Source organism: Rhinoraja longicauda, chromosome 19 (genome assembly GCF_053455715.1).
Source record: "Rhinoraja longicauda isolate Sanriku21f chromosome 19, sRhiLon1.1, whole genome shotgun sequence".
In the NCBI taxonomy this organism is placed as follows: Eukaryota; Metazoa; Chordata; class Chondrichthyes; order Rajiformes; family Arhynchobatidae; genus Rhinoraja; species Rhinoraja longicauda.
The window spans coordinates 10,906,319-10,933,701 of record NC_135971.1 but is presented as its reverse complement, the minus strand read 5'-3'; the positions used below and the strand labels follow the sequence as shown (position 1 = coordinate 10,933,701).

Genomic DNA, 27,383 nt, shown 5'->3' with positions numbered 1-27,383 from the left:
AGTCCTTGAAAAGGCAATTCTAAACCAATTAGTGCCCTACCTGCACCAAAACACCATCCTGGAAAGTTTCCAGTCAGGTTTCAGAGCCCACCACAGCACAGAGTCTGCCTTGTTGAAGGTGCACAACGACCTGCTTCTCGCCATCGACACCGACGACTGTGCAATCCTGCTCCTTCTCGACCTCAGCGCAGCGTTCGATACAGTGGACCACACCATCCTTATTGACCGTCTCTGGTACGCGGTTGGCATTGATGGCACTGCCCTGAGCTGGTTCGCTTCGTACCTCAATGATAGGAGTTTCGCCATCAACATAGGCAGTTATTCCTCTGCTCCAGCTAGCCTCTCCTGCGGAGTTCCACAAGGCTCCATCCTAGGCCCCATTCTCTTCTCTCTATACATGCTCCCCCTTGGCCAAATCATTCAAAGGCACGGCATTTCTTTCCACTGCTATGCCGATGACACTCAGCTTTACCTCCCCCTGAAACCCAACAACCAGTCAAATTTAAACAGCCTCTTACACTGCCTTGAGGACATAAAATGTTGGATGGCACAGAACTTCCTCCAATTAAATGAGAGCAAGTCTGAGGTCATCCTATTCCCCCCCCCCCCCCCCCCCCCCCCCCCCGACTCCATCAAATTGATAACAGGCAGTCTTGGAAGCCTATCCTGCCTAGTCAAACCGCATGTCAAAAACCTCGGCATGATATTTGACTCTGCATTAAAATTTGATAAGCAAGTCAACGCTGTGGTAAAAGCCAGCTTCTTCCAACTTCGAACCATAGCTAAAATCAAACCTTTCCTCCAATTCGACGACACAGAAAAAACCATTCACGCTTTCATTTCCTCCCGCCTAGACTACTGCAACTCCCTATACACTGGGATCAGCCAATCTTCCCTGTCCCGCCTGCAACTGGTCCAAAACGCCGCAGTGAGACTCCTGACGGGTACCCGTAAAAGGGACCACATCACCCCGATTCTGGCCTCTCTCCACTGGCTCCCTGTACGGTACAGAATCAACTTCAAGCTCCTCCTATTCACGTATAAAGCCTTAAATGGACATCCCCCCCCCCCCCTACATCAAAAATCTTCTAACCCACCTCTCTAACTCCAGGTCCTTCAGGTCGGCCGACTTGGGGCTACTCACTATCCCGCGGTCTAGGCTTAAGCTCAGGGGTGACCGCGCTTTTGCGGTTGCAGCTCCTAGACTGTGGAACAGCATCCCTCTCCCCATCAGAACTGCCCCCTCCATCGACTCCTTTAAGTCCAGGCTCAAAACCTATTTCTACTCCCTAGCGTTTGAGGCTCACTGAGGAGGCGCTGTGAACTGTTTGCGTGCTACTGTATGTTTCTTTTTTTTTTCCTTAGTACCTAATCAGATGTACAGCACTTTGGTCAACGTGTGTTGTTTTTAAATGTGCTATACAAATAAAATTGACTTGACTTGACTTGACTTCCTGGTCTGGGGATCTTGCTGCGGGGAGGGAGCTACGCGATCACTGAAGTCAGGGAGGTGGTTAAGGGGTGTGCAGGAAGGAACTGCAGATGCTGGTTTAAACCGAATATAGACACAAAATGCTGGAGTAACTCAGCGGAACAGGGAGCAACTCTGGAGAGGAATGGGTGAAGTTTCGGGTCGAGAAAGAAGGGTCTCGACCCAAAACGCCACCCATTCCTTCTCTCCAGAGATGCTGCCTGTCCTGCTGAGTTACTGTGGCATTTTGTGTCTATCTTAGGTGGTTGGGGGGCGGGGGGGGGGGGGGGGGGGGAGGAGGGCTCCTGGATGTAACGTACCGTTGCTGACAACTCCGGATGATTAATGCGTACGCTTCACCCGTGTGGAGCGTGCGGCAGGCCGGTCTCCAGTTGCTCCCACCGAGCCTGGCCACGTCCCGGCTGCTCGCTCTGGCTGCTGCCTTCAACTGCTTCATCGATGAGGCTTGGACGATCCGGCAGTGCCGATCACAGACTGGACAGCACCTCCAAACTCCTGATGGAGATGGTCAAAGATGCAAAGCTGCACGGCGTCTTCAGCGACCCTGCTGGCCGGCCCCAGTGGCGGTTCACCTGGGCGGCACCGGATGGTTTGGCCCGGTGCCGGACAGACTTCCTCTTCACGTTGAAGGCCGTCATGCACATCATGACCTGGGAGTCCACATCAAAGAGGATCTGACATGGACAGCACACATTGTTGCACTGGTGGGTAAGGCAAGGCAGCGCCTTTACCACCTCAGACAGCTGAGGAAATTCAGTGTCTCTGAGGATCCTTCAATGCTTCTACTCTGGGGCTGTAGAGAGCATCCAGTCCGGCAACATCACAGTCTGGTTTGGGAACAGCTCTGCCCAGGACAGGAAGGCCCTGCAGAGAGTAGTGCGTTCGGCTGAATGCACCATGGGAACTACACTTGCCCCCCTGCAGGACTTGTACATCAGGAGGTGCAGATCAAGAGCAAGCAAGATTATGGGGGACCCCTGCCACCCCAGCAACGGACTGTTCCAGCTGCTACAGTCTGGCAAATGCCTCCGCTGTCACGCTGTGAAAACGGAGAGGATGAGAGGGAGTTTCTTCCCACAGGCCATCAGGACTGTTAACTCCGGGGACTCATTTTTTTTCTGTATTAATCTTAATTTTTATGCTGTAATTGTAAATTTTTTTGCACAATACGCAGGCATTGCCACTTTCATTTCACTGCACATCTTGTGCGTGTATGTGACAAATAAACCTGACTTGACTTGACTTGACAGACACACGGACGTCATCAGAGTTCTGCTCTGGCCACTGCCTCCTTCGGGCTTCCTGTCACCTGCAGGAGGACCGGGAGGCAGGCTGAGGGACGCGGAAGTTATATGTGAACCTGCTGTCCCCAGAGACTGTCGAGGAGCTCCAGGAGAGAAGACGCAGGTCGGAGAACCGTGAAACCCCTCTCTGGCGCCCCGACACACTGGTGGGAAGCAACCAAGGAGAACATCGAGGTTCTTCGTCTCCAAATGGGTTCAGAGAGTAGAATCAGAGAGAATTTCAGACACCTCACCAGACAAGAATGGTGACACATTTCAGACTAGATGCAAAATGCTGGAGTAACTCAGCGGGCCAGGCGGCATCTAGGGAGAGAAGGAATGGGTGACGTTTCGGGTCGAGACCCTTCTTCAGACATTTCAGTCTGACACATTTTAAGCATTTGACCTTTGTCAGCCATAAAACTAAATGTTAAGGAGTTTATTATAGGTAGTCAGTTCCAAACATGTTTAGCAAAGGAGTTCAAGTGGTTGCCAGTGACAGAACAGAAGAGGTGTGGTGGGTGAATAGTAATTGTAGGCACAGCTATACGCAAGCAATTAGTTTAATAGTGTCAGGTATATAGGAAAGCGGTGATCTTAATTAACTTGTTTTCTCCAAAGTAACAATTACTATGGCAAGATAGAAACGGGAGAAAAAAGGAACTGCAGAAGGTTTCCCAAGGAAGAACACAAAGTACTGGAGTAACTCAGCGGGTCAGGTAGCATCCCCGGAGAACATGGATAGGCGACGTTTCTGGTTGGGGCCCTTCTTCAGTGTGATTGCAGGGGTGGGGAAGAAAGAAAGCTGGAAGAGCTACATGGATGGGTTTTTTTCTCATGGAAAATTACTTTGAATTTCCTGTTCTTTTTAACAATTTGGTCACAATTCATAGATTAAGTTTCTTCTTTGGTGTAAAGCACATTGCGTTTTCCAGATTATACTAAAAAAAATCAAAAAAATTTCATCGTATTTGGACCAAAAAAAAAAAAGAGAAATGAATATGCACAGGCATAGTAGGTACATGCTGATACAATCATACGATGTGTAAACAGGTCCTTCGGCCCAATATACCCACACCAGCCAACATGTCCCATCTGCACTAGCCCCTCTTACCTGCGTTTGGCCTATATCCGTCTATACCTGTCCTATCCATATACCTGGCCAAATGTTTCTTAAATGTTGCAATTTAAGAATTGCAAGAGTAACCTGCCTCATCTACCTCCTTCGGCAGCTCGTTCCATACACCCACCACCCTTCGTGTGAAAGATTTACCCCTCGGGTTCCCATTAAATCTTTCCCCCCTCATCGTAAACCCATGACCTCTGATCCTCGATTCCCCTACTCGGGGCAAGAGAAACTGTGATCAAAGAGCAAATTTGAAAAGTTTATTCTAAAGTTAGCAAAACCACAAATATACACTTTAATAAAATAGTTAAGTGGCGTTCAAGTTTCATGTACTTCAGTATGAAGCATTTCAAAATATATTTCTTAGTAAGATGGATAGTCAAGGTGAAATTGAAATATAATATACTGAACACCAGGCGCCTTTGCTGCATCTACTTTTTTAAGCCATCGGCATTTATGAAGACCAATGTGCCTCAGGAGAGCAAAGGAAATTCCACGCTACTATCATGCTTGTGCGCTTCCTGCTGAAAGATATCCCTAAGTGTAAACCGAAAAGTATCTATCTCAGACAAATTCTACTGAGCCAGCTGTAGCTAGTCATAAACAACAGTGCACAATACCGGATGGTCAGTACTCAGTTTGCAATATGTACATTCATATACACACACACACACATACACACACACACAAACACGCGCGCGCACACACACACACACACACACACAAACACACACAATCTCTTAATCCACCTCCTCAATTGTTGGTCCTGAGGAAGCATCATTCCCAACCTGGGAACCAAATGAACGCCCCGGGGCTGCTCCTTGATACAGTTTGGCAACGATGGGATGGCAGACTTTCTCCAGCTCTTTCTGCTTGTGCTCAAATTCCTCCTTCTCCGCGGTCTGATTCTTCTCCAGCCACGATATTGTCTGGTTGCACAGGTCAACCACTTTCCTCTTGTCGTCTGCACTGATCTTAGTCCTCAGATTCTCGCCCTCCACCGTGCTTTTCATGTTGTAGGCGTACGACTCCAGGGAGTTCTTGGCTCCAACCTTCTGCTTCTGCCTCTCGTCCTCATCCTGGTACTTCTCTGCATCTTGCACCATTCTGTCGATCTCCGCCTTGCTCAGCCGGCCCTTGTCGTTGGTGATGGTGATCTTGCTTCTTCTGCCCGTGCTCCTGTCAACGGCGGAAACGTTGAGGATGCCATTGGCGTCGATGTCGAAGGTCACCTCGATCTGGGGCACTCCTCGAGGGGCAGGAAGGATGCCACTCAACTCAAACTTGCCCAGGAGGTTGTTGTCCTTGGTCATGGCCCTCTCGCCTTCGTACACCTGAATCAGGACACTCGTCTGGTTGTGAGAGTAGGTGCTGAAGATCTGGGTCTGCTTGGTGGGGATGGTGGTGTTCCGCTTGATGAGGGTGGTCATGACGCCGCCCGCCGTCTCCAGACCCATCGACAGAGCAGCAACGTCCAGGAGCAGCAGATCCTGGACGTTCTCCGACTTGTCTCCCATCAGAATGGCCGCCTGAACAGCCGCCCCGTAGGCCACTGCCTCGTCAGGGTTGATGCTCTTGTTCAGCTCCCTGCCGTCGAAGAAATCTTGCAGCATCTTCTGGATCTTGGGGATGCGGGTGGAGCCCCCGACCAGGACAATTTCATGGATCTGCGGTTTTTGCAATCTGGCATCTCTCAGGGCTTTCTCCACTGGCTCCAGGGTGCCTCGGAGCAGGTCGGCGTTCAGTTCCTCAAAACGAGCTCTGGTGATTGAGGTGTACAAGTCAATGCCCTCAAACAGAGAGTCAATCTCAACGTTGGCCTGGGTGGTGGAAGAGAGTGTTCTCTTTGCCACCTCGCAGGCTGTTCGCAGCCTCCTCACCGCCCGCTTGTTCTGGCTGATGTCCTTCTTGTTTTTGCGCTTGAACTCCTCAATAAAGTGGTCGACCATGCGGCTGTCAAAGTCCTCTCCACCCAGGTGGGTATCACCGGCTGTTGACTTCACTTCAAAGACACCGTCTTCAATGGCCAGAATGGACACGTCGAAGGTGCCACCACCCAGGTCAAAGATGAGGACATTGCGCTCTTCACTGCCCTTCTTGTCCAGACCGTAGGCGATGGCAGCTGCAGTTGGTTCGTTGATAATACGCAGGACATTGAGACCAGCGATCACGCCGGCATCTTTGGTTGCCTGTCTCTGGGAGTCATTGAAGTAAGCGGGCACGGTGATAACAGCGTCGGTGATATTGATGCCCAGATAAGCCTCGGCGACCTCCTTCATCTTTGTCAGCACCATGGAGGAGATCTCCTCCGGGTTGAAGGTCTTATTCTCCCCCTTGTACTCCACCTTCACCTTGGGCTTCCCAGCGTCGCTCACCACCTGGAAGGGCCAGTGCTTCATGTCGGACTGGACCACGGGGTCGTCGAACCTCCTCCCGATGAGCCTCTTGGCGTCGAAGACGGTGTTGACCGGGTTCATGGCCACCTGGTTCTTGGCCGCGTCGCCGATGAGCCTCTCGGTGTCGTTGAAGGCCACGTAGCTGGGGGTGATGCGGTTGCCCTGGTCGTTGGCGATGATCTCCACCTTGCCGTGCTGGAAGACGCCGACGCAGGAGTAGGTGGTGCCCAGGTCGATGCCGATGGCTGTCCCCTTGGATCCTGGCATCTCCGTCTCTCAATTACATTCACTCGGTACCATCGGTGGTGGCAAGCCTGCAAAGCCCCCTCCCCCCCCCTCGCCACTCCCGACCCAAGTGCGGCCGCTCGCCTCGCCCTCCCCTTCAACCTCTGGACCAGCACGGTCACCGCGTGGGGTCACCTTGATTGTGACGCCCCAGGCCGCCGGCCAATGGGCGCGCGAGGAGCCGGCGATTGGCGGAAAGTGTCGAGGCGGCGACCAATGAACGCGCGAGGGGCCGCCGATTGGCGGAATGTGTCGAGGCGGCGACCAATGAACGATCGAGGGCCCTCGATTGGCGGAAAGTGTCGAGGCGGCGACCAATGAACCTCGAGCGGCCGGCGATTGTCGGAAAGTGTCGAGGCGGTGGCCAATGGCCGGGCGGCCAGACGCCGGGGAGGGTTTATGTGATGGGCAGTTTTCATATTTCGCCTGGGCAGTTTGCGGCCCGGTGGTATGAACGTCGACTTCTCCAACTTCAGATAGCTCCTCTGTCCCTCCCTTCCCCTCCTCCTTCCCAGATCTCCCTCTATCTTCCTGTCTCCACCTATATCCTTCCTTTGTCCCACCCCCGACATCAGTCTGAAGAAGGGTCTCGACCCGAAACGTCACCCATTCCTTCTCTCCCGAGATGCTGCCTGACCTGCTGAGTTACTCCAGCATTTTGTGAATAAATCGATTTGTACCAGCATCTGCAGCTATTTTCTTATACTTTATGTGATGGGAGATGATTTCGCGGGCGAGGGATGAAATGGGAAGGATCTCGCTGGCTCCAGTGGAGAAGGCTGGGGACAAGAATGGAAGGGTGGTAGGTGAAGGACGAAGAGAGAGTTGGGGGGGGGGGTGAGGGAGGTGGTAAGGACGAAGAGATGGGCGGAGGAGGCGAAGAGAGTGGGGGGGAAGCAGGGGTGGGGGAGAGGGGCGAGGAAGGAAAGATAGGTGGGGGGGGGGGAGGGAGAAAGGGGTGGGCGATCATGATCAGCAGAACTACATACGACAAGGAACTGTTGAAGCTATAAAAAGTGCTGGAGTCAGGTCAGTTGGTCAGGCGGAATCTCTGGAGAAAACGGGTTCAGCTGGAACTGGAACCTAGCGGGTACCGAAACGCGGAGAAAATAGATCAATTGCGGGATATTCCAGCTTTGCCCCCCTCCTCCACCCCCTGAATCTCTCTTATCAAATCAATTTGCAGAAGATACCGTTTAATTTCGGCTCAACCTGTCAACAGGTATTGCAGAGAGTTGTGGACGCAGCCCAGTCCAGACATGGACCAGACTCCCGACCATTGACTCCATCTACTCAAGCTGCCTCTGGAAAGCAGCCGACAAAAATCATAATCACCCTTGTCATTCCTTTTTCTCTTCATTCTAAAAGTGCTGGAGTAAGTCTACGGATCAGGCGGCATCTCTGGTGAACATGCATCGGCGACGATTCAAGTCGGAAGGTAGACACAAAATGCTGGAGCAACTCAGCGGGGCAGGCAGCGTCTCTGGAGAGAAGGAATCGGTGACCTTTCGGGTCGAGACCCTTCTTCAGACCCCATAGATACATTATCTTGTTAAATAGAACACATTCATAGTTTATCATTCACTCTACCTATTGGATTGATTGTTTCTTATGTTTAGTGTTACCTGATATGTTTGGATAGCGCGCAAAGCTTTTCACGGTACCTCGGTACACGATAAACCAAAACCGAAACGTAATTATTTTCGACGTCTTTGTGGCGACACTTTTGTTTAAATTGTTTGCAACAAAGAATTTCACTGTACCAGGTACACGTGACAACATAGTGTAATCATCATAATTTACAAGAATCTATTATAAATATTTGTTTATTCGAATTACGTGCCATGGATTCTTCTAGTATGTGAATTAAAAAATAAACCCAAAACTGTTTGGACTTTATAGCTCGGTTTTAAAATCTATTTGTGAATGTACCTGTCTGTAAATTGGCTCCTGCATTTCTGTTGCCATTGGTGGCTGCAGCTTAATTATTTTAAGTCAGTAAAGCACTCTGGGGTCCTAACAGAGATGCGAGGACATTGTGTAAATGTAAGCGGATTGTTGCTGTGCGCACTCGATCTTGGAGGGAATATTCCATTTCCGATCCGCAAACAGGGGTACACTCCAGGTAGTGGAGAGACAATGTAGCCGATAGCGTCCGCGGGCTTGGGATTAACTTTGGTCACTCGCGTTTTCTCTGAAACGGAGACAGAGACGGCGAGAAAGCGAAGGGAAGAACCGGGGCTCGAGCAGAGGAAAGAGGGAGCTGGTGGGAAACTGGCAGTGAGGGAGGTGAAGCGTTAAAGCGGTGAACGAGAGCAGGAAGCAGCGCCGATACAGACATGATGTGCCTGTGAGAGAGGTGAGGGAGATGAAGCGTTAAATGCTGAGGCTCAATAAGGTGCTGGTCTGGCAGTATTTTAAATATCGTGAGCAAATCTTGGCACCATATCTGAGGAAGGATGTGCTGGCTCTGGAGAGGGTCCAGAGGACGTTTACATGAATGATCCCAGGAATGAGAAAGTTAACATATGATGAACATTTGACTGCACTGGGCCTGTACTCGTTGGAGTTTAGAAGAATGAGGGGGGGCTTCATTGAAACATACAGAATAGTGAAAGGTTTGGATAGAGTGGATGTGGAGAGGATGTTTCCACTAGTGGGAGAGTGTAGGACAAGTGGTCACAGCCTCAGAATTAAACAACGTTCTTTTAGGAAAGAGGTGAGGAATATCTTTCGTCAGCGGGTGGTGAATCGGTGAAATTCTTTGCCACAAAAGGCTGTGGAGGCCAAGTCAGTTGATATAATTAAGGCATAGACAGATAGGTTCTTGATTCGTATGGGTGTCAGATGTTACGGGGAGAAGGCAGGAGAATGGGGTCAGGAGGGAGAGATAGATCAGCCATGATTCAACGGCGGGGTAGACTTGATGGGCCGAATGGCCTAATTCACCTCCTATCACTTATGAACTTAATGCGGTAAACAAAAGCAGGAAGTGATGAGACGTGATGTAACTGAGGGAGAGGTGGGAGAGGGGTCTGGCGGCGACTGAATGAAGAATGATCTATGTATCGACGTCGAACTACAATCTTTAGAACCCGGGGGAGCCCGGAGCTCAGGACCCGCCGCCCGCGGCCGCTGCTGAACCCGCGGGAAGGGCGATTGTTTCAATCTTTATATTTTCACAAAAGTAATTTCTGTTCCGTTGCCGGACGCGGTTAACGCGTTAAAATGAACGGATCGACAGCTCTGATTCCACTTGCTGTTTATTTCTCTCTTCCCACATTTACATTCCCCCTGGTTGTATTTCCGCGCTCACTGGGGTTTTTACGACGTGGAATTTTGGGATTAAATGGGAGCCGTTCAGCGCCGACCTGATGTCCACCGAGTTTCTGCCCCACAGCCCCTGAGCCCCGCTCCTGACGCCGGTCCCGGGACCCGACCCTTTTACACACCTGGAGCGGAACCGGAGCAGATTCTCAGCCAATGGTCTTTCTCCAAAATCCAGAAGAAAGGATAAAGTTTCTCCGTGAATTTATTCCCAGTGAAGGTGTGGAGATGGGACTTGGTGTCCGCGTCGTAAAATAAGACTGTCCCGGACTCATAACTGAGATAAACTCCCACCCTCCCGGGGATGGGACGGGTGGGGAGACGGGATGGAGGGTCGGTATCTGCTTCACACTCGTCACCCCACCAACTGATGCTCCAGACTCCAGTATCCAGGGTCAGGTTGTCCTCTCCCTTCCTCTCCACAGACTCTGCGGCGACTCCCAGACTCCAATCCTCATTCCCCGCCACCTCCACCTCCCAGTAATGTCTCCCCGATGTGAATCCCTCTGATCCCAGCACACACTCCCTGCCTGTAAACCTCTTCCCGGTGTCAGGGAGACTCCTGCGCGTCCAGGTCCATCTCACACTCTTCCGATCCTCAGACACCTCGAGCTCCGGACTCGCTGTTTCCACATCCAGGGTGACGGAGACTGGGGGGAGAAGCAGAGAATCAGGGAGTCCCCGGGGGTCGGGGGGAGACTCAGGCAGCGCGGTCCCGGGTCCGGGGGAGAGGCCGCTCGGCCTCAGGCACAGGCGGGCGGACAACTGAAACCCTGCCCGGGGTTTCACCCACAACCACATCGGATGGACAACAGACATCTTTACCGTCGTTTTTAACCGGGCTGAAGAGGGGAAATCCCGCGGGTTACCGGGAACAGGAGGGGGTGGTGCATGCGGACGGGGAAAACGATTGCGGAAAGTGAGGATGAACGAAAGATTGCGGGTGGGGATGGAGAAATCAGGCGGGCAGTCAAGGGACAAGCAGATCGGAAGATGAGGAGACTGGAGTGAGGGGTAATTGGAGATGGTTAAAGAGGAGGTAGAGATATGGGGTGGAGTTGCCGTGAGCACGCTGAACGGGAGTGGACTGGACGGGCGAGGCAATCTGCTACTGGTTACTTGCTTTATTTTTTGGACGGTGGATTTGAGGCGTCTGTGCAACCAAGAACACTCTGATCTCATTGTGAACCAATATATGAACTTCACTGAGGGACTTGACAATGTTCCGCATGTAAGGCTGGTCCAGAAAGCGAAGGCAGGTGGGATCCAAGACGAGTTGGTAAAATGGGCCCATAATTGGCTTGGTGGTTGGAGGTGGAAGGTAGCGGTAGGAGGAGGATTTTTCTGCCTGGAGGTCTGTGACTGATGGTGTGTATCACAGATCGGTGCTGCAACCTTTGCTGTTTAGTTTATATTTTCGTGGCTCGGATGTGAATGTAGGAGGTGTGTATAGTACGTTTGTGGAGAATGGGAAATGTTATGGGTTGCGAGGAAGTCTGTCAAAGTTTGTAACAAGATCTAGGCTAGATCATCGAAACATTATTTTCATGCGGGGATATCAATTCTGGAGGACACAGTTTTCTTCACACAAAGAGTTGTTAAGAGGTATCAGTTTTACCTCGTTTGATGATATCAGATGTTTCTCTCAATGCCATGTTGTAGAAAAAGGTGTGATCAAACTTTTCATTCGGCAACTTGCCACCGACCACCAACATTGGTTTGGCTTCATCACTGAACCTGCAAATATTTAACAACTGGTTATAAACTGAGCATTTGAGCTGTTCTTATAAAATATACATTGTTTCAGTCAAAAGCATGTCCTACCTCGTCTTGCGATCAGCTACCTCCTGAAATAAATAAAACACAAATGTCAATAGACTGAGATGGATCGTCATGATCCTGACAGCAGGTGTTTATCCAAATTGCTACAAAAAAACCCACTGATAATTCCCATTTCCCAACTCTTTGCCCCTGCCACACAGACAGAACGTGGATATTATGGTAAAGACATCGAACACGGGGCAAAGCATTAGGAATGTCGATGAAAATAGGCGCGATCATGCAACTTACGAATAAGACCAAGCAGGTCGTGGGATTTTACCTGGAGAAGATGTCAGAGAAAATGGGATGAAAAATTTTAGGATCAGCGTCGGATTTAAATGGGTGGGGGATGGAAATATTATCACTGCTTGTGGGGGGAACAAAATTCAAAGCTGAAACTTAAGATGACGTTTTGATAAATTCCATTAGAAATGCAGCAAAGAGAACTTGGAACTCACAGGACGGCCTGAAGACAATATTGCAGATAAATTTAAGTTGAAGTGGGATCATATATATACAGCCGGAAACAGGCCTTTTCGGCCCAGCGATCCCCGTACATTAACACTATCCTACACCCACTAGGGACAATTTTTTTTAACATTTACCCAGCCAATTAACCTACATACCTGTACGTCTTTGGAGTGTGGGAGGAAACCGAAGATCTCGGAGAAAACCCACGCAGGTCACGGGGAGAACGTACAAACTCCTTACAGTGCAGCACCCGTAGTCAGGATCGAACCTGAGTCTCCGGTGCTGCATTCGCTGTAAAGCAGCAACTCTACCGCTGCGCTACCGTGCCGCCCATGAATACATGAGGATTCCTGGAATTGATGAGGATTCCGGGCATTGATGGCGGAAGTGGTGAGTAGTTGGAACAGACGGAACATTGACCAAGTTCTGAATTACTAATAAATGCGGCATTTATTTCAGAAATGTAACCCACTATTTTGTGACTGTGCACTTTCACGTCGCCAAACTGTAGTGTAACCCCTCACCTTCAGAAATATCACGTCGTCCTTGTGATCTATCTGTTCTTGTAGCTTTGAGAGTTCCTCCTGAATGGACTTTAAATTCTCTTGAATCTCTTGAAGATTTTTCTCCATTGTTTTTACAATCGTCTTCTCTTCCTCCCGGATATCTCCCAGTAAGCACTGCTCTTTCTCAGTGAGAATCTGGTGCAGTTCAGCAAACTGGGATGTGATCTGTGACTGAAGGTTGTGTGACTCTTTCTGTCAGATGAAAGATGAGAATCAATATATTGTGTTACTCTGCTGTGTTTCCACATGGCATGGCAGGTGACATTTGGCTAGTCAATGTCAAGTCCTGCAGTGCAGAAATAGGCTCTTCGGCCCAACATGTCCATGCTGGGCTCTGTACGTATCTACACTAACTCCATTTACTTGTATTTAATCCGTAGCTTTCATTTCCCTAATGTACGGCAATTCAAGAGCTCGTCTTGATAATTCTGAAATATTTTGTGAAAGTAATGTGCAAGCACATCATTCCCATTTTCCCAGTACAATTCCCTGCAACCTGTTCCATTCCGTGTGTCCATTAACCCTCACTGGACAGAACCAGGTCACCAGAACTGGCAGACAGCAGCACCTCTTGGAAAGACAGACTTCACAGAGTCATACAGCAAGGGGTGTTAGATACAGACCAAGACGCCCCATCTGCGCTATTTCCTACAGTCCGCATTTGGACCAGATAGTTCTAAAATAGTTCTCCTAAGAATTTGTTCAAAGACTTTTTAACTGTAGTCAGTAGAGCGCCAAGAGGACGCGAGTTGTCAGTCAGTCAGAAAAGGTAAGGTGCAGGGCAAGGACGACCGTTGGCTGAGAGCAAAGTAAGTGGTAATTGCAGTGTGAAAAGGCAATTTAAAAAGAGCGCCAAGAGGACGCGAGTAGTCAGTCAGAAAAGCTCATAACAAAAAATATAGTGGATGAGCTTGAGGCTCAGTTGGACATTGGCAAGTATGATGTTGTGGGAATCACTGAGACATGGCTACAAGAGAAACAGCGCTGGGAACTGAATATTCAGGGGTACACAACATATAGAAAAGACAGACAGGTGGGCAGAGGGGGTGGGGTCGCTCTGTTGGTGAGGAATGATATTCTCTCCCTCGCAAGGGGTGACATAGAATCAGGAGATGTAGAATCAGTATGGATAGAAATGAGGAATTGCAAGGGTAAAAAGACCCTAATGGGAGTCATCTACAGGCCCCCAAACAGTAGCCTCGACATAGGGTGCAAGTGGAATAAGGAGCTAAAATTGGCATGTCGTAAATGTAATGCTCCGGTGGTTATGGGAGATTTCAACATGCAGGTAGACTGGGAAAATCAGGTTGGAAATGGACCCCAGGAAAGAGAGTTTGTAGAGTGCCTTCGAGATGGATTCTTAGAACAGCTTGTACTGGAGCCTACCAGGGAGAAGGCAATTCTGGATTTAGTGTTGTGTAATGATCCTGATCTGATAAGGGGACTAGAGGTAAAAGAGCCATTAGGAGGCAGTGATCACAACATGATAAGTTTTACTCTGCAAATGGAAAGGCAGAAGGGAAAATCGGAAGTGTCAGTATTACAGTATAGCAAAGGGGATTACAGAGGCATGAGGCAGGAGCTGGCCAAAATTGACTGGAAGAAGGCCCTAGCATGGAAGACGGTAGAACAGCAATGGCAGGTATTCCTGGGAATAATGCAGAGGTTGCAGGATCAATTTATTCCAAAGAGTTGGAAAGACTCTAAGGGGAGTAAGAGACACCTGTGGCTGTCAAGGGAAGTCAGGGACAGCATAAAAATTAAGGAGAGGAAGTATAACATAGCAAAGAAGAGTGGGAAGACAGAGGATTGCGACTCTTTTAAAGAGCAACAGAAGATAACTAAAAGGTAATACGGGGAGAAAAGATGAGGTACGAGGGTAAACTAGCCAATAATATAAAGGAGGATAGTAAAAGCTTTTTTAGGTATGTGAAGAGGAAAAAAATAGTCAAGGGAAATGTGGGTTCCTTGAAGACAGAAGCAGGGGAATTTATTGTGGGGAACAAGGAAATGGCAGACGAGTTGAACCGGTACATTGGATCTGTCTTCACTAAGGAGGATACAAACAATCTCCGAGATGTTCTAGTGGCCAGAGATTCTAGGGTGACGGAGGAACTGGAGGAAATCCACATTAGGCAGGAAAAACTTTTGGGTAGGCTGATGAGACTGAAGGCTGATAAATCCCCAGGGCCTGATGGTCTGCATCCCAGGGTACTTAAGGAGGTGGCTCTAGAAATTGTGGATGCATTGGTGATCGTTTTCCAATGTTCTATAGACAATAGACAATAGACAATAGGTGCAGGAGTAGGTCATTCAGCCCTTCGAGCCAGCATCACCATTCAATGCGATCATGGCTGATCACTCTCAATCAGTACCCCGTTCCTGCCTTCTCCCCATACCCCCTCACTCCGCTATCCTTAAGAGCTCTATCCAGCTCTCTCTTGAAAGCATCCAACGAACTGGCCTCCACTGCCTTCTGAGGCAGAGAATTCCACACCTTCACCACTCTCTGACTGAAAAAGTTCTTCCTCATCTCCGTTCTAAATGGCCTACCCCTTATTCTTAAACTGTGGCCCCTTGTTCTGGACTCCCCCAACATTGGGAACATGTTTCCTGCCTCTAATGTGTCCAATCCCCTAATTATCTTATATGTTTCAATAAGATCCCCCCTCATCCTTCTAAATTCCAGTGTATACAAGCCTAATTGCTCCAGCCTTTCAACATACGAGTCCCGCCATTCCGGGAATTAACCTAGTGAACCTACGCTGCACGCCCTCAATAGCAAGAATATCCTTCCTCAAATTTGGAGACCAAAACTGCACACAGTACTCCAGGTGCGGTCTCACCAGGGCCCGGTACAACTGTAGAAGGACCTCTTTGCTCCTATACTCAACTCCTCTTGTTATGAAGGCCAACATTCCATTGGCTTTCTTCACTGCCTGCTGTACCTGCATGCTTCCTTTCAGTGACTGATGCACTAGGACACCCAGATCTCGTTGAACATCCCCTCTTCCTAACTTGACACCATTCAGATAATAATCTGCCTTTCTATTCTTACTTCCAAAGTGAATAACCTCACACTTATCTACATTAAACTGCATCTGCCATGTATCCGCCCACTCACACAACCTGTCCAAGTCACCCTGCAGCCTTATTGCATCTTCCTCACAATTCACACTACCCCCCAGCTTAGTATCATCTGCAAATTTGCTAATGATTCAGGATCAGTCTAGATTCAGGGTCATTTCCTGTCGATTGGAGGGTAGCTAATGTTATCCCACTTTTTAAGAAATGAGGAAGAGAGAAAATGGGAAATTATAGACCAGTTAGTCTGACATCAGTGGTGGGGAAGATGCTGGAGTCAATTATAAAAGACAAAATTGCAGAGCATTTGGATAGCAGTAACAGGATCATAGAAACATAGAAAATAGGTGCAGAAGTAGGCCATTCGGCCCTTCGAGCCAGCACCGCCATTCAATATGATCATGGGTGATCATCGAACTCAGTATCCCGTACCCGCCTTCTCTCCATACCCCCTAATCCCTTTAGCCACAAGGGCCACATCTAACTCCCTCTTAAATATAACCAATGAACTGGCCTCAACTACTTTCTGTGGCAGAGAATTCCACAGATTCACCACTCTCTGTGTGAAAAAAAACGTTCTCATCTCGGTCCTAAAAGACTTCCCCCTTATCCTTAAACTGTGACCCCTTGTTCCGAGTAAGCATGGATTTACGAAGGGGAAATCATGCTTGACTAATCTACTGGGATTTTTTGAGGATGTAACGAGGAAAATTGACAGGGGAGAGCCGGTGGTTGTGGTGTACCTCGACTTTCAGAAAGCCTTCGACAAGGTCCCACATAGGAGATTGGTGGGCAAAATTAGAGCACATGGTATTGGAGGTAGGGTACTGACATGAATAGAAAATTGGTTGACAGACAGAAAGCAAAGAGTGGGGATAAATGGGTGCCTTTCAGAATGGCAGGCAGTGACTAGTGGGGTACCGCAAGGATCGGTGCTGGGACCGCAGCTATTTACAATATATTTCAATGACTTGGATGAAGGGATTAAAAGTACCATTAGCAAATTTGCAGATGATACAAAGCTGGGTGGCAGTGTGAACTGTGAGGAAGATGCTATGAGGTTGCAGGGTGACTTGGACAGGTTGTGTGAGTGGGCGGATGCATGGCAGATGCAGTTTAATGTGGATAAGTGTGAGGTTATCCACTTTGGTGATAAGATTAGGAAGGCAGATTATTATCTGAATGGTGTCAAGTTAGGAAAAGGGGATGTACAACAAGATGTCAAACTCCGTACAGACGGCGCCCGTAGTCAGGATCGAACCTGAGTCTCCGGCGCTGCATTCGCTGTAAGGCAGCAACTCTACCGCTGTTGTGAATCTGTGGAATCCTCTGCCACAGAAGGCAGTGGAGGCCAATTCTCTGAATGAATTCAAGAGAGAGCTAGATAGAGCTCTTAAGGATAGTGGAGTCAGGGGGTATGGGGAGAAGGCAGGAACGGGGTACTGATTGAGAATGATCAGCCATGATCACATTGAATGGCGGTGCTGGCTCGAATGGCCGAATGACCTACTCCTGCACCTATTGTCTATTGTTATGGTACTTGACTCAACTACCTCCTCTGGCAGCTCGTTCCATATACCCACTACCAAAGTTGCCCTTAATGTTCTATTAACTGTTCCCTCTCACCTTAAACCCATGCCCTCGCACTCTCCACGCCCTACTCAGGATAAATTTCGTTTCATGATATTATACATATACGTGCAATAGATCAATAGACCATTATTCAGACACCTGCGCTCCCATTAGTAAAGTCCTTGCCTGCCCAACCTCTCCCAATAGCTCGGGCCCTTGACCACTGATCTCTATACAGGTACCCACTTATTACACGCGACACAGGGATTAAATCTACACAAAAAACCTTAAACCGATAAGACAAAGCCTCACCTGAACTCCAGAAATGTTCCGTTTCTGTTTCTGCTCAATTTTCTCGATCTCTGATTTCTTTACTGTGAGGGATTCGGAAGATTTCACCTGATCCAGGGGTTGGGTTTCAGATCAGAGAATAAACATGTCAGACATTAAAGAATAGATTACACAATGATGTGATCAAAAACGATTTGCTTGTACCTTGTAGTTTTCAACAGCTTCATCTACCGGCATGAAGCTGTGAGACTTGTGTTCCCGCCCAGCTGCACAAACCAGGCAGATCAGCTTCTTGTCCGTTTCACAAAACAGCTTCAGTTCTTCCTGATGTTTCTCGCAGTGAAGTTTACTTTCCTTCTCTGTCCGATTCAGGCTCAGTGTTCGAGCTTTCTCAGCCAGTCTCGCCAAGGCCCGATTCACCCTGAGGGTGCGGTCTGTAAACACCTCTCTACATTCCGGGCAGGGGTTTCTCTCCTCCCGGTCCCAACTCTGTGTGATACAGGAGCGGCAGAAGTTGTGCCCACACTCCAGTATAACCGGATCGGTGAAGAAATCCAGGCAGATGGGACAAACTGCCTCCTCGGTCCAACTCTCGACCTGGTCTTTCGCAGCCATTTTAACTCCGCTTTTTCTGCTTCAACCCCCTTTCACTGACGTGGAGCTGCTGACCAACCCCTGCAGTAGCGCGAGTGTCCATTGCCTTCCCGGGCAATGAATGTTATTTGACAATAGAGAATAGGTGCAGGAGGAGGCCACTCAGCCCTTCGATCACTGTGATCATGGCTGATCATCCACAATCAGTACCCCGTTCCTGCCTTCTCCCCATACCTCCTGACTCCGCTATCATTAGGAGCTCTGTCTAGCTCTTTCTTGAAAGCATCCAGGCAATTGGCCTCCACTGCCTTCTGAGGCAGAGAGTCCCACAGCTTCACAACTCTCTGAGTGAAAAAGTTTTTCCTCATCTCCGTTCTAAATGGCCTCCCCCTTATTCTTAAACTGTGGCCCCTGGTTCTGGACTCCCCCATCATTGCGAACATGTTTCCTGCATCTGGCTTGTTCAGTCCTTTTATAATTTTATATGTCTCTATGAGATCCCCTCTCATCCTTCTAAACTCCAGTGAATACAAGCCTTGTCTTTTCAATCTTTTCTCATATTACAGTCCCGCCATCGCAGGGATCAATCTCGTGAACCTACGCTGCACTGCCTCAATTACAAGTCCGTCCTTCCTCAAATTAGGAGACCATAACTGTGCACAATACTCCAGATGTGGTCTTACCAGGGCCCTATCCAACTGCAGAAGATCCTCTTTACACCTATACTGAAATCCTCTCGTTATGAAGGCCAACAGCTTTCTTCATTGCCTGCTGTACCTGTACGCCAACTTTCAGTGACTGGTGTACAAGGACACCCAGGTCTCGTTGCACTGCCCCCTTACCGAACATGACACCATTGAGATAATAATCTGCCTCCTTGTTTTTGTCGCCAAAGTGGATAACCTCACATTTATCTACATTATACTGCATCTGCCACGCATCTGCCCACTCACTGAACCTATCCAAGTCACCCTGCAACCTCCTAACATCCCCTTCGCAGTTCGCACTACCACCCAGCTTTGTATCATCCGCAAACTTGCTAGTGTTACTTCTAATTCCTTCATCCAAATCATTCATAAATATTGTAAATAGTTGCGGCCCCAGCACCGAGCCTTGAGGCACTCCACTCTCCATTGCCTACCACTCTGAAAAGGACCGGTTTATTCCTACACTTTGCTTCCTGTCGGCCAACCAATTCTCTATCCATGTCAATACCCTTCCCCCAATACCATGTGCTCTAAATTTGCTCACCAACCTCCTGTGTGGGACCTTATCAAAGGCTCTCTGAAAGTCTAGATGCACTACATCAACTGGCTCTCCTTCATCTATTTTACTTGTCACATCCTCAAAAAATTCCAGATTTGGAACAATCCTTTAGCCGCTATCCAAATGCGTCGTTATAACCTCTTTAATAATTGCCTCCAGCATCTTCCCCACCACTGATGTCAGGCCAACTGGTCTATAATTCCCCCGCTTTCTCTCCCGTTGAATCGGGAGGCTTCGAGAAGGTGCAGGAGATATTTGCTGGAGAGGTTTTGGAGATGATGGGGTCCAGGTTCAGGATAAGACCGGAGAAGAGTGTTTGCTTCTCCGGGGAACATAATAGGGGTGGTCGGGAGATTTGACAGAGCGGTCCAATTTCGGATCCGGAGCAATGGGGGCCAATGATCTTCCCATCTGTGGTGGTCAGTGGGAGGAGCCAAGACGACACCGATTTCAACAGAGACGCAACCAGGTGGCCAGGTGGTGAGTATAGTTGGGCCGAAGGGCCTGTTTCCACGCTGCATCACTCCATGACTCTGTTACTCCAACAAGGGGAATATGATGGAAAATGACCTGCACTGGCGTTGGAAATTTAACTAATTCGATCCCAGGCTTTCGATGCGGAATGTTCACCGCCCCCCACTGTGAATATTTTCACAAAAGTAATTTATGTTCCGTTGCCGGACGCGGTGAACTCGTTAAAATGAACGGATCGACAGCTCTGATTTCATTTCCGGTTTATTTCTCTCTTCCCACATTTACATTCCTCCTGGTTTTATTTCCGCGCTCACTGGGGTTTTTACGAGGCGGAATTTGGGGATTAAATGGTAGCCGTTCAGCGCCGACCTGTTGTCCACCGGGTTTCTGCCCCACAGCCCCTGAGCCCCGCTCCTGACGCCGGTCCTGGGACCCGACCCTTTTACACACCCGGAGCGGAACCGGAGCAGATTCTCAGCCACTGGTCTTTACGCCAAGTCTTGAAGTAAGGATAAAGTTTCTCAGTGAATTTATTCCGAGTGAAGGTGTGGAGATGGGACTTGGTGTCCGCGTCGTAAAATGAAACTGTCCCGGACTCGTAACTGAGATAAACTCCCACCCTCCCGGGGATGGGACGGGCGGGGAGATGGGATAGAGGGGAGGTGACTGCATCAAACTGGTCATCCCGCCGCCTGATGCACCAGACCCCAGTCTCCGGGGTCAGTGTGACCTCTCTCTTTCTCTCCACAGACTCTGCGGCGACTCCCAGTCTCCACCACTGACTCTCCGCCACCTCCACCTCCCAGTAATGTCTCCCCGATGTGAATCCCTCCGATCCCAGCACACACGCATTGTCTGTAAACCTCTTCCCGGTGTAAGGGAGACTCCTCCAGGTCCGGGTCCATCTCACCCTCTTCCGATCCTCAGACACCTCGAGCTCCGGACCCGCTGTTTCCACATCCAGGGTGACGGAGACTGGGGGAGAAGCAGAGAATCAGAGAGTCCCCGGGGGTCGGGGGGAGACTCGGGCAGCGCGGAGAGGCCGCTCGGCCTCAGGCACAGGCGGGCGGACAACTGAAACTGCCGGGCTTTCACCCACAACCACATCGGGTGAACAACAGACATCTCCCCCGGAGTTTTTAATCGAGAAATGGCGAGGGGAATTTCGTGAGGTGGGGGAGGGTGGACGGTGAGGACGAGTGCGGAGAGTGAGGTGGATTGCGAGATTGCGATGGTGAAGGAGAAACGAAGGGGGGGGGGGCTACTCACATATGGAGGCAGATCGGAGCAAAAGGATATTGAGGTTAGCGGTAATTTGAGGTTGTTAAAGAGGAGGTAGAGGTGCGTGGTGGGGTCATCATGATCACAGTGAAAGGGGGCAGACACAAGGGGCCAGATGACCTGCCCCTGTTTCTTTGAGTGGAGGGAGAGAGAGAGGGGTGGCTTGGACCATGGAAGGAAGCAGATGTTGAATGATCGGGTGTTGGACAGAATGCGTGGAGACTTGTGGTTGTGGGGCTGCTGAAAGGGAGCGGATTCACAGAGTGGATTTGATGGGTGTGTACAACTAACACACTGATCTCATTGTAAACCAATATATGAACTTCACTGAGGGACTTGACAATGTTCCGCATGTAAGGCTGGTCCAGAAAGCGAAGGCAGATGGGATCCAAGTCGAGTTGGTAAAATGGACCCATAATTGGCTTGGTGGTTGGAGGTGGAAGGTAGCGGTAGAAGGATGATTTTTCTACCTGGAGGTCTGTGACTGGTGGTGTGTATCACAGATCGGTGCTGCAACGTTTGCCGTTTATTTTATATTTTCGTGGTTTGGATGTGAATGTAGGAGGTGTGTATAGTACGTTTGTGGAGAATGGGAATTGTTATGGGTTGCGAGGATGTCTGTCAAAGTTTGCAACAAGATCAAGGCTGGATCATCGAAACATTATTTTCATGCGTGGATATCAATTCTGGAGAACGCAGTTTTCTTCACACAAAGAGTTGTTAAGAGGTATCAGTATTACCTCGCTTGATGAAATCAGATGTTTCTCTCAATGCCATGTTGTAGAAAAAGGTGCGATCAAACGTTTCAATCGGCAACGTGTAATGTACCACCACCATTGGTTTGGCTTCATCACTAAACCTGCAAATATTTAACAGCTGGTTATAAACTGAGCATTTGAGCTGTTCTTTGAAAACATATCGTTTCTGTCAAAAGCATGTCCTACCTCATCTTGCGACCAGCTACCTCCTGAAATAAATAAAACACAAATGTCAATAGACTGAGATGGATCGTCATGATCTTGACAGCGGGTATTTCGCCAAATTGCTACAAAAACCCCAAATGCAGTAAAGAGAACGTGGAACTCACAGGACGGCCTGAAGACAATATTGCAGATAAATTTAAGTTGAAGTGGGATGAATACATGAGGATTCCTGGAATTTGGGGCATTGTTGTCGGATGTGGTGAGTAGTTGGACCAGACGGAACATTGACCCAGTTCTGAACTACTGGTAAATGCGGCATTTATTTCAGAAGTTTAACCCACCATTTTTGGGAATGTCCACTTTCACTTCGCCAAACTGTAGTGTAACCCCTCACCTTCAGAAATATCACGCCGTCCTTGTGATCTATCTGTTCCTGTAACTTTGAAAGTTCCTCCCGAATGGACTTTAAATTCTCTTGAATCTCTTGAAGATTTTTCTCCATTGTTTTTACAAGCTTCTTCTCTTCCTCCTGGATCTCTCCCAGTAAGCACTGCTCTTTCTCAGTGAGAATCTGGTGCAGTTCAGCAAACTGGGATGTGATCTGTGACTGAAGGTTGTGTGACTCTTCCTGTCAGATGAAAGTTCAAAATCAATATATTGTGTTACCTCATGACATGGAATGTGACATTTGGCTAGTCAATGTCGAGTCCTGCAGTGCAGACCAACATCTCCATGCTGGACTCTGTACGTATCTACACTAATTCCATTTACATCTATTTAATCCATAGCTTTCATTACCTTGGCAATTCAAGTGCTCGGCTTAATAAGTCTGCTATAGTTGGTGAAAGTAATGTACAAGCACATCATTCCCATTTCCCCAGTACAATTCCCTGCAACCTGTTCCATTTCATGTGCCCATTAACCCTCATTGGACAGAACCAGGTCACTAGGACTAGCAGACTGCAGCACCACTTAGAATGACAGACTTCACAGAGTCATACAGCAAGGGGTGTTAGATACCGACCAAGACGCCCCATCTGCGCTATTTCCACCAGTCCGCATTTGGCCCAGATAGTTATAAAACTTTGCTCTCCAGGAATTTGTTCAAAGACGTTTAAACTGTTGTTGTGGTACCAGACTCAACTACCTCCTCTGGCAGCTTGTTCCATATACCCACTACCAAAGTTGCCCTTAATGTTCGTATCAAATCTGTTCCCTCTCACCTAAAACCTATACCCTCACTTTCCCATTCCTCCTACTATGGGTAACAGACTGACCATCCAACGTATCATTCCGTTTCGTGATATTATACACCTTCCACAGTCCATGCTTCAGACTACTGCGCTCCAGGGAATAAAGTCCTTGGCTGCTCAACCTCTCCCACGAGTTTTGGCCCTCGACTACTGAGCTCTATAGAGGTGCCATATTATTACACACATCGCAGGGATGAAATGTACACAAGAACATTAAATCGACAGTACAAACCTCAACGTCAGAAATGCTGTCTTTCTGTTCCTTCTCCGTTCGCCAGATCTCTGCTTCTTTCCTTCCGAGAGATTCGAAGGTAGATTTCACCTGAGCCTGGGTGATGTGATCAGAATCGGTTTGCTTTTACCTTGTAGATTTCAACAGCTGCTTCTATCTTCATGAAGCTGTGAGACATGTGTTTCCGCGCAGCTGCACAAACCACACAGATCAGTGTCTTGTCCGTTTCACAAAACAGCTTCAGTTCTTCCTGATGTTTCTCGCAGTGAAGCTTTGTCCGATTCAGGCTCAGTTTTCGAGCTTTCTCAGCCAGTCTCGCCAAGGCCCGACTAACCCTGAGGGTGCGTTCTTCAAACTCCTCTCGACATTCCGGGCAGGAGTTTCTCTCCTCCCTGTCCCAACTCTGTGTGATACAGGGGCGGCAGATGTAGTGGCCACACTCCAGTGACACCGGATCGATGAAGATATCCATGCAGATGGGACAAATTGCCTCCTCGATTAAACTCTCGACCTGGTCTTTCGCAGCCATTGTAACTCCGCCTCTTCCTGGTTCAGTGTTTTCCACTGCGCGCGCTGCCGTCTCCGGCAATGACCTTATTTGGCTGCAAGTGTTCAGTGTGAAGGTGTCCTGGCCACTTCCAACTAATCACTCGAGGGAGGGGTCACTTAGACATTAAACCGGCCTCTACTGTTTTATTTTTTTTTAATTTTATTTTTTATATCTTTATTTTTGAAAAGCATATGTACACATAGAAATAAAAGACAAATTTGTTACAAAGTTCTTACATAGCTTCAATTTTTAAAATTTTAAAGAGAGAAAATAAAAAATAAAGAAGAAAGCAAAAAAAAAAACTATAAACTATTGGGAAGAGAGAATAAGATTTTTTTTTTTAAAAAGGGATAACTATAAAAATTAAAGGGGGTAGATCCGGGAGACAATAACCACAGTTGTACATCCAACCCTAAACTCAAGTTTCAACTTTAAATTTAAAAAACATTTTTAGTCCTGTGCCAAACCCATTTACTTTTCTAAAAATTCAATAAATGGAGACCATATTTTAAAAAATAACTCAGGTTTGTCAATTAAGGCAAATCTTATTTTTTCCAAATGCAGGGTCTCTGTCATTTCCGTAGTCCACATTTTAATTGTGGGGGTTATTGTTTTTTTCCAAAATTTAAGTATTAATTTATTCGCAGTTATTAAACTGTAATCAAGAAAATGTACCTGACTTGTTGTGAAGTTTGTAGTATGTTCTGATAATCCTAATATAATTAATTTTGGATCCATATCCAATTGCTTGTTGATAACTTTAGAAACTATTTTTAAAATCTCCAACCCGAAATTTTGCATTTTTATGCAAGCTACGAAAATATGAGTTAAATTAGCTTCTTGAAATTGACATTTATCACAAATAGGAGAGATACTAGGAAAAATCCTATTTAATTTCGTCTTCGAATAATGTAATCTATGTATTATTTTAAATTGTATTAAGGAATGTCTAGTATTTATTGAACATTGGTGTATATGTTGTAAACTTTCATCCCATATATCTTGCACTATGAGTTGATTCAATTCGTCCTCCCATGCTCATCTATATGATTCTGATGACGGAATGTCAGTATCTAGGAGAGTATTATAAATAAAGGATATTAATTTATTTGAATTATAATGTCGATTCAGGCATACATCAAGAGTTTCTGGACCTCTAAACTTATATTCTTGCATGTGTAATTTTACATAATCTCTAAGTTGTAAATATCTAAAATAATTATTAACATGTAATCCGTACTTCTGTTGTAAATCCTGAAAAGAAAGAAAAGTTCCCTTATGATAAAGATCTCCCACCCTTTTAATTCCATAACTTTTCCATTGAGCAAATCCTCTATCTAAGACAGACGGTTTAAAAGAAGGGTTATTTTGCAATAGGGAGGAAAGCAGATAATTTATTCAGTTTTAAAGTAAGATTTAATTGTTTCCAGGTACGGATAACACTGTGTATAATGGGATTACCTCCATATGTTTTTTTATTTAAATTTATTGGAGCTAAGAGGATCGCACCAATATCAAATGGTAAACAATCCTCTTTCTCCATCTTTAACCAATCCGGTTGGTGATCGGTGTCATCCAACCAGCAGGTTATATTTTTAATATTAACCGCCCAATAATAAAATAAGAAGTTAGGTAAGGCAATTCCTCCATTAGTTTTAGACTTACATAGATGTCTTTTATTTATTCTATGAGTCTTGTAGTCCCAAATAAAATTAGTAATAATTGAATCAATTTAAAAAAAAAACTTTTTTGGAAGATAGATCGGAATTGCTTGAAATAAGTATAGTAGCTGTGGAAGAAAGATCATCTTTATAGCATTACTATGACCAAGTAATGATATAGGAAGTGTTTTCCAAAATTGGATATTTCTGTGTAATTTAGTGAGTAAAGGAGGAAAATTTAATTTAAATAAAGAAGTATATTTCCTAGTCACGTAAATTCCAAGATATTTAAACTTTTCATAGGCAATTTTAAAAGGAAATTGTTGAAGTATGGCCGGATTGTGCTCCATTATTGGCATAATTTCACTTTTGTACCAGTTAATTCTATAACCTGAAAATGAACCAAATTGAGTTATGAGATTTAATAAATTCGGAATGCTAATTTCTGGCTTTGTAATGTATATTAATACATCACCCGCATATAAAGATTTTTTATTGGTTGTATGTTTAGTGTTATAACCATGAATATCTGAATTTGATCTAATACTCTCAGCAAGTGGTTCTATAATAAGGGCAAATAGAAGCGGGGATAGTGGACATCCTTGTCTACAACCCCTAAATAAATGAAATTTGGATGACAGCATTTGATTAGTTAATATTCTAGCTGTTGGGGATGTATATAAAAGTTTCACCCATGAACAAAAATTTTCACCTAACTGAAATTTTTCCATCACTGAGAAAAGATAGGGCCATTCTACTTGATCAAATGCTTTTTCAGCATCTAGTGAGATGATTGCTAAATCTTTGTTTAATAGTCTATTTGAATATATTATATTGAACAAGCGTCTCAAATTGGAAAATGAATATCGTTTAGCTATAAAGCCTGATTGATCGGGGTGTATCAATTTATCTATAACTAGACTTAATCTATGAGCTAAGATTTTCGTTAATATCTTCTGATCAGTATTTAAAAGAGCTATCGCTCTATACGAACCAGGGTCTTCAGAATCCTTATCTTTTTTAGGAATAAGTATTATTGTTGATTCAGTCAGAGTTTGTGGTAATTGTTTAAAGGCGTGACTATATACAGTTTGCAAACATGGAGAGATCAAATCACCAATTTTTTTTATAAAATTCATTATTTAAGCCGTCAGGGCCAGGAGTCTTCCCATGGATTTAATGGTCTCTTCAACGTCTTTCATAGTTATTTCTGCGCCCAGTGAATTTCTGTCACACACATTCAAACCAGGAAGGTTACATTCCTGCAAAAAGTTTTGCATCTGCGCAGAGCTATCTGTTATTTTTGATGAATATAATGACTGATAAAATTGCAAAAATCTCTGATTAATATCCTTGGGTAGTTTAAGCAAATCTCCGTTTTCTGATCTAATTTTATGAATTGTAGAATCATCTTCTAATTTACGGAGTTGACGTG

General features: G+C 46.8%; 2 protein-coding genes and 1 pseudogene across 3 annotated transcripts; all 3 read right to left on the bottom strand.

The window, feature by feature from the left end:
- Nucleotides 1-4,641: 4,641 nt before the first annotated feature.
- LOC144602656 (heat shock cognate 71 kDa protein-like) lies at nucleotides 4,642-6,564 on the bottom strand. Its single transcript, XM_078415788.1, has one exon. It carries the CDS (start codon nucleotides 6,562-6,564, stop codon nucleotides 4,642-4,644), a length of 1,923 nt encoding a protein of 640 aa, XP_078271914.1.
- A 3,279-nt stretch (nucleotides 6,565-9,843) lies between these two features.
- LOC144602654 (zinc-binding protein A33-like) lies at nucleotides 9,844-18,344 on the bottom strand (annotated as a pseudogene). The gene is made up of 5 exons (XR_013548478.1): nucleotides 17,736-18,344; nucleotides 12,726-12,959; nucleotides 11,734-11,756; nucleotides 11,528-11,646; nucleotides 9,844-10,559 (listed from the first exon to the last, which is right to left on the bottom strand). The product of XR_013548478.1 is annotated as a zinc-binding protein A33-like (transcript).
- A 2,137-nt stretch (nucleotides 18,345-20,481) lies between these two features.
- On the bottom strand, nucleotides 20,482-22,693 carry LOC144602655 (E3 ubiquitin-protein ligase TRIM39-like). Its single transcript, XM_078415787.1, has 4 exons — nucleotides 22,647-22,693; nucleotides 22,274-22,296; nucleotides 22,070-22,188; nucleotides 20,482-21,023 (listed from the first exon to the last, which is right to left on the bottom strand). The coding sequence occupies exons 2-4, from the start codon at nucleotides 22,276-22,278 to the stop codon at nucleotides 20,491-20,493; spliced, it is 657 nt and encodes a 218-aa protein (XP_078271913.1). The 5' UTR covers nucleotides 22,279-22,296; nucleotides 22,647-22,693; the 3' UTR covers nucleotides 20,482-20,490.
- Between the last annotated feature and the right edge of the window lie 4,690 nt (nucleotides 22,694-27,383).

What these genes read in the sequence shown, in the direction of transcription:
- LOC144602655 (XM_078415787.1), bottom strand. An exon ending in ATCTGATTTCATCAAGCGAG is followed by an intron (nt 21,024 to 22,069) that starts GTAATACTGATA and finishes CTTCTCCCCCAG; the next exon opens with TCTCCGTCACCCTGGATGTG.
- LOC144602656 (XM_078415788.1), bottom strand. Translation starts at nt 6,564, where the DNA reads ATGCCAGGATCCAAGGGGACAGCCATCGGCATCGACCTGGGCACCACC.